Source organism: Muntiacus reevesi, chromosome 13 (genome assembly GCF_963930625.1).
Source record: "Muntiacus reevesi chromosome 13, mMunRee1.1, whole genome shotgun sequence".
Taxonomy (NCBI): domain Eukaryota; kingdom Metazoa; phylum Chordata; class Mammalia; order Artiodactyla; family Cervidae; genus Muntiacus; species Muntiacus reevesi.
The window spans coordinates 70,557,215-70,564,711 of NC_089261.1; the positions used below are offsets into that span (position 1 = coordinate 70,557,215).

Below are 7,497 nucleotides of genomic sequence, written 5' to 3' on the forward strand. Positions count from 1 at the left end.
ACAAGTTCTTCGTGCCAATATAAATTATGTTTGAGAGTAAGTGAAACTTGTTTCAATAGCTAATAATCTAACCCTAAACCACCTGCCTCATGGACTTCTTGTCAAAAGCTTTACACTAAGTCAGAAGCTTAGTCCCAGGTTCTTGGGCAGATTTTATGGTCATACCTGGTCGAAGAGCTACATTCACACACTGCAGCAGGGCATCTGCAGCATTGGTGCAGGCCTCAATGCCCCTGGAAGAAGAAAGATCTCCTTCCTGAAGTGCCTTTATATGACCTTTGGCCAGGTCCATGTGGCTCTGGAAAGTAAATAAACACACCATTTGTCTGTGTACTCTTAGGAAGTTTACAGGTAAGATGCTACGCAATCCTATTACTGGGTGTTTGAAACTTCAGTATTTTTAAATCTTGCTCTCCTAAGGAAACTAGAAAATACTTGCAAATGGGCTTTAGAGATCATTAGTTTTTTTTTTTTTTTTTTTAATTGTTGCTAGTAGTTTATAACCATGCTTACCACAAGAAACTCTATCTCAGACAGGAGTTTTACGTTATTAGTGTTACTGAGATGAATGAGGTGGTTGCTTTCGGAGATCTGATCCATCTGTTCTTTTACACTTTGGAGCATTTCCTCATAACTGCTCAGTTTCAATTCAATCTGATCCACCTCCTTGAGAGCCTCATCCAGTAACTTCATTAGGATGTTGACTTGCTTTTCAGAGGCCATGATAGACTGGATGTTGGCCTACACAGTTAAAAAGAGAAGTAATACTTCATATTCTTCAAATGAAATATCCATAAATCTTTGACAGCAGCGTGACTCAGCAGCAGCGGCAACAAAGGCTGACACACACATCTACACGTCTACTTTAATTGGCTGCTTTGTGTTTACACTCCACTTTTTCACACAGTATTTCAGGGAAGCACACATCCCCTTATGTGGAGGTTAGGGACCAGATCTCAATACCGCATATTTAGGGCATGCGCCATGATGTATCATCAGCAATGGTGGACTCTCATTAGTGCCGTTAGGTTATACCACCTCTGACGCTGCTTCCAGCTCTATCAACTATAGACATTTTCTATAATCTGCAACATTTATGTAAAATCCTAAACAAAAGCATAATAATCACCTATGCTAATACCTTAGTTAAGAGGGTAGCAGTAGCATGCCAGTCTTTAACAGATACATGGAACTAATTTATAACTGTAGCATGATTTGTACTAATAGGATGTGGAAGAGTCTATTGCCATAAGATAGCTCCTTCTACAATATTCTTTCTTTTCTCTTTCATTTGCAACTACTTTTTTTTCCCAGACAAAGTAGCAACAAACCACCGACCCCTTATTAATATTTTCTAAAGACTCTATTGATTCTCAATTCCCTGAAATATGGAAGCTTTCAAACCCAAAATTAAACTGCAAAGTAATATGATGACTTGAAACACAGAGGCAACATTAACTAGAAAATACAAACCACAAAGCCACATTAAGAAGGCAGATAACATGATATGAGGAAAAAATTTGGATAAAGAGTTAAAATAATATCATTGTATGGGTGATGCTAAAATTTCACATGTTATTTTATATACTATTCATAATAACTCCCATGGAGGTGCAGCCCAACTGTAAAGCAGCAGAGCTCTGACCCACTGAATCTTAAGCAGCAGAGCTGTGACTTGAACTGATCCAGGACAATTTTCACTTCAACATCTTGAAGTCTCTTCTAGGCTTTACTTCCAGAGAGTTCTACAAATTTGTAAGCTTGGGCTATTGGTGTAATCTCTGGACCTCAGTTCAACCTTACAACTTCTGTACCTTTCATGTATAAAATGCCAACACTCTTTTAAGTCTTAAAAACATTCCTTATTCTCAGAGTTTTTCTTAAATTCATACTTTGCCTAACAAAATGACACCCCCCTCACAAAACACTCTCATTTTAGATTTTTCTCATAAGACAGGTGCTACTTGTAGCTTTTTACTTCCTAAAGATGTACATGTAGGTACAAGCTCAGATATGTGCATACAAATAAACAGCATCTATTCCACAGCAGTTCAGAGGAGTCGTCAAACATCCTTTTGCCCTGGCTCTCCTGTTTTCACTACACTATTTTGCTCTCTTTGGGTAAAGGATTCGCTTCTTTCAGCTCACTCTCTCTCCTTCTAACTTGTACCTATTTTTTTCCCCCCAAACCACAAAAATGTTATTCTCTTGCCTTGAACTATTCTGAAGTGTTCCAGAGGCTGGGGGAATCAACCCCCAGGGTGGTTTCAGGTTGGCTACTTTCTACTTCCATCACTTCATATCAAGAACCTCCCCAAATCCAGAACCTCAGCCAACTGCCTTCACTGGCCTAATAGGAATGGTTCTGTCTCTGGACCAAGAACAGTGAAAGACAGAGGGAGGCAGCTGGTGATGCGCTTCTAGGGAAAGACAGCAACGATCCCACCGTCTAGGCTCAAAGGCAGCGGCAGCAGAATATGAACATCACCAGTCTCCTCAGCTTACCACACATCACTAGCCACACGTTACAAGAAAGGCTGACCCCATCTAACACCTGCAGCTCTCTGGACAACCTTTCTGCAAAGGCCTCGGCGCTAGAAATTGCATATTCACAGCCTTCCATCATTATCTCAATATCCCGCTCTTCTCTTGCATTTAACTCTTGGCATTCATCCACTGCCTCTTCCTCACCTCCTGTCACACTCTGATTTTCTCCACTTGGAACAGATTCTTAAAAGAGGGTAAAAATTAAAAATAAAGTAGTAAAAAACTAGGAAGGACAACAGCATTGTACTTACAGGTAAGGTCAGTTATAAGCACAGGTCACATTTAGAGGCTGAAAAATAGGAAAAAAATGATTCAAAATATATGAAAAAAAACTTATTTTATGAAGAACCGCATATGTTAACATGTCTATTATAACAAAAGCATGCAGTCTAATTTATTGACTTGTGTTAAAACAGGCCTTAGTCACACTTTCCCAAAACATAATTAAACTATAAAACAAATATACAACCGGAAACGAAACACGTGTACAAGCCTAACCTTTTTTTTTCTCTACCTGAGATAACTGTTGCTCTAATACAATAATGCTTATAATTCAGGACACATGAGGAACAATTTGCTTTCCTTTTTTTTCCAGGTAACACCTTCTTCTGTTATTTTTGTTCTTTCTATCTTTGTTATGTTTTGTGTTTTCCTCCAAATAACTTTCAATTGAAATTTTAAAAATGCATCTACAATTCATAATTTATTTTGGGCAATGAAAATATTAACTGAACTTTCCATTTCTCTCTGTAAAAATTTTTCACATGTGTTTATAAAATTTCTAAGGATCAGCTAATAGAAACTTTCTCAATATCTGTATAGTAAGAACAACATCATGGCTGTGTAAAACTACAAAAATTTCAGCTGTCTTCCTGCTTCAAAACAAAAGACCAGGAGGTCAGAACTGAGATGCTTTCTAGATAAATGTTTCAGTTCACTTTCTGGAAAGAACAGACTCAGCATATGGGATTTTACATAAATCTTGAGATCGAGAGATAAAATGAAAAAAATAATTTTACCCTTAAATAAACCTCGAAACAAAGTTACTGATTTTCAACAATTCACAGGACACGCTTTAAAACACAAATTCCAAGTGTTTTAGATATTCATTATTTTGTATGAAAATGAGAATCTACATTCAGCATGACTTGACATATGTTAACTTGTCCTTGAACAAAACACACCTAATTCAAAGTAACAAATGATTTACTCTTAAGAATGCTAATTAGCCAGCTTTAGATAACATGCCAGAAAAAAAAAGAGGGGCTAAAACTTTCGGCACAGGCAATTACAGACTGCAGTACACAAACGCAAGTCCCTTAGAGCGGCGTCTCCCAGCTCTCAGCCCTTTCCAAGTCACTCTGGAAATGTTAAAAGTGTTTTGTGTGCAGCTTTTTAGCCACTAGGGGGCAGGGGATGCCCAGTTCATTCTGCACAGCTCCTTACACAAGTAAACATTTAAAATAAACAAATATTTTAAATGATCATAATTGTTTCAGAAGGCATCTTCTCACATAAGCAAGGTCATGAATCACTGTCAAGTAAAACTGAAGTAGCACCAAATCAATAACAAGAAACATTTTTATGGACTTTGAAACTTTAGAAAGCATTTGTATGTTCATTATCTAATGTAATCCTCAAATAAATTCCATGAAATAGTTATTATTTTCCCATTAGAAATTACCACATACTATGTCCTTAGTGACTGCCCAAGAAAAGCTGAAATCTTGAGTGTTACACCTATTAATGCCAAGGTCCCCGCCCCACCCCATGGGAATGCTGGATGCTAAAACTGACAGGGATTTTCAGCTCAAGATGGCAGACTAGGACACATTTACTTTCTGTTCCTTCTGAAACCATACTTAAATAAAAGTGTAGAAATACCAAAATTAATAAGCCAGTAAAAGCCAAGAGGTTGTGGAAGTCATCAACTACAGAAAGATTTCAACATATTTCGAGAAGGCAAAAAATGAAACAGAGTGATGAATAAAATAACTAAGGAAAGACTGTCCTAAGGAGGGTCTGCACAAAGCCAGTTAGCTTTCAGTGAGTTCTGGTTATAGCAAAGGGCAAGGAAAGAAGAGGAGCTGAAAAACAAGGAAATTAAAGTTATTTTAGGGAAAAAAGTTAATTGTATGAGCTCCAGAGACCACTCAGCCTGCTGCCATATCAATCCATGGATTACAATGGATTGTTGGTAAGCAAGACAAGAAAATAAGGAAGAAACAAAAATGAAGAGATTGTTCCTTACTGAACTCTTCTCAAATGAGATCAAGGAATTATGGTTAAATGCCACAGCTGTAAATCATTTCTGCTCCTAGAGAGGTCAGATAGGGCTTATGATATTTCTCGCTTTTTTCAGACATAATTTAGGTCTGAGAAAAACCTTTTGTGTCCTCCAATCTCAAATCTTCTTGGGGATGGAAGTCCAAATTTACTCTGACATACTATAAAAAGAATCTCAAGAGCAGAGGGCAAACTAATTTATAATATATGAATTATGTCCAGTGTTATTTTAAATAGATTTTAAACTAAAATATATAAATAAAGTTTCACTGATCAATACAATTCTGGGTTCTGAAACCTCTACATGTCACATGCCTGCTGTGTAACACACAATGTCAGCCCAGGAGAAAGAAAACACTCCAATGAAGTAAGCCAAAGAAACAAGATTCAAACTCGATAAAGCCATGTTAGACTAGGAGTTTTCAGTCCTATCCTATTCTTTTGAAGCTTCTACCTTGTGAATAATAACATGTCTCCCTTGTCCTAGACACCCAAGAGTGTGACTTCTCTCCTGGGCATAAGAATCTTTAGAATTATATATGGTAGTAAAGAGTGGACCCAGCTGACATGCTCACAGTGACCAAACTGTACTGACTGACTGAAGCTGACACAGGGCTCCACTATGAAGCTGCAATAAGTGATGTGTTTGCTTTCTCAACATGAATGAGCTGCCTTACTGAACACACTCCAGGAAGGCCACAGAAACAGGCTTCTAATCCATACAGAATAATGCACTGGTAAATTTCTTTCAGGAAAGCCCATGATTTATCTAGACTATCATCTTTACATATCTGGATCCTTCAAACTATACCAAAGGGAAAACCTCCGCTGGTGCTATGCTGACAACTGGTGGTCCTTAACCTGCCTCTTCTGAGATCAGAACCCAACGCAGCAGGTGATCAATTCATGAATTGAGCAAAAGAAAACCTACAGGGTAGGATATAGACTCATTATAGGTATGACACTTAGGGCTAAGTGCCATAAGGAGGACAAGAAAAGAACAGTAACACGTGAAGCATGTATGGCGGGGAGGCACCACAGCCCAGAGCAGGTTTGGGTCACATCCTGGCTAAGCCATTACCATCTGCACACCCTGAAGAACAGTCTAAGATTTAACTGTTGTACCAAATTTCTAAAAAGAAGTGAAGAAAGAGGCTTACCCGCCAGAAAAGGACGTGGTGGGGTGCAGCACCTGGCCAGGTGAGGGCTCTGCATTCCGGCTGGTGATGATGGCAGAGGAGCCGCGGCGGAGAAGCTGCTCCTGGCCTCGCAGAGAAGCTGGAGAGGTCCCCACAGGTGCTGGACCACCCCCGGGAGGGTGGGTGGCTCCTGCAGTCAGCTTTGCACAGGTCTCTGAGACCCAGGCAGGGAAGGGCCGGCAGATACACACGCAGGCACCAAGGGGGCTGCATGATGAGGAGCTAGATGGGATGAGCTCTGGAGAAGGAGGCCCCCACGGTCCTGAAGAGTCTCTGCACGGTGGCCCATCTGGTGCCAAACACCTGCCACCCACAGTGGGAGGTCTCAGCGGCTAGAGAGCCCGGGAGGGGTCGTGCACTGGGCCCCGCCCTTTGCCCCGGAATTTGCAGTTTCTCTGTGACACGTATACCATGGACGCGTCACAATTGCCAGGCTGAGTCCTCCTCCCTCCAGGGCGTGTTTGACCGCGAGAGGAGTAAGAAGCTAGGGAGACGCTCTCCCAGTTTCACATTCTATTCTCGGGTTATTTGGCGCACAATACGGGCAATTTACTGTGTAAACTTCTTTCTGTGCTCCGCCGCCGGCGCCCGCTGGGCCGGCGCTCGCTGGTTTTGCGCCCTCGGGGTGCCACCACATCTGGCCGGGGTCACCCCGCCGCCCCAGCTCCTGCTTTACAACCTGGTCGCAGGCTGCTCAACCAGGATCCAGTGCCCTCATCGTCCGGGTTTTACAGCATGCCGAAAAGGTGGTACCCAATCCAGGAGGCTGGGTACTCCCGTGTGGGCGGGCTACCCCTGGCGAACTTGAGGGAGCGGCCGAAGCAGCAGCCCGTCCTGTCCACTCGTAATTCCATGATGTTCGGACCTTCGAGAACCGTCAGAATTCCTCCACCGGGGCGCAAAATTACTCTCCTGCGTTCACTCCCTGAGCTACCTGTTCAGGTAGCCAAGGCTGGGAAGCCGGTACCAACCAGTCACCGCCCACTTCCTCGCGCAAAGGAGAGTAAGGCCATGGTCCAGGAAGATCAAAGGGAAGGCGTGACAGAGGAGGAAGGTCACACAGAGGCCGAAGGAGAGGACAACGGAAAGATGAGTCCGGACCGCAGCGGGGCTATGACAATGACACCTAGGCCCCAGGAGACCGGCGGGCTCCTCCCGCCCCTCCACTGCCCTCCCGAGCCTCCCAAACCTCCTTCCGGGGCACCCAGGAGGCAACTTCAGTGAGAAAGCCCAGGTGTCTCGGACGAAGCCTTCCTCCCAAAGCCCCGCCATCTGCTCAGACGGCACTGCTGGAGACGGCCGGCCTCCCTCGCAGCCTGGCCCCCTGGCCACGGTGCTCTCTGCCCCAAGTCCGCGCTGCAGCCTGCTGCCCGAGAGGCCAGGAGAAGTGGTGCTGGGTGAAGACCACCAACCCGGCTGCCCAGAGTCACCGATGTCCGGGAAGGCGCTGCAGCGTGAGCCACCT

At 43.0% G+C, this 7,497-nt stretch overlaps 1 protein-coding gene across 1 annotated transcript; it reads right to left on the minus strand.

Annotated features, from left to right (window-relative positions):
- Positions 1–115: 115 nt before the first annotated feature.
- LOC136145505 (exocyst complex component 1-like) lies at positions 116–6,048 on the minus strand. The gene is made up of 4 exons (XM_065903814.1): positions 5,994–6,048; positions 2,543–2,730; positions 514–741; positions 116–298 (listed from the first exon to the last, which is right to left on the minus strand). The coding sequence occupies exons 1-4, from the start codon at positions 6,046–6,048 to the stop codon at positions 116–118; spliced, it is 654 nt and encodes a 217-aa protein (XP_065759886.1).
- Positions 6,049–7,497: the final 1,449 nt, after the last annotated feature.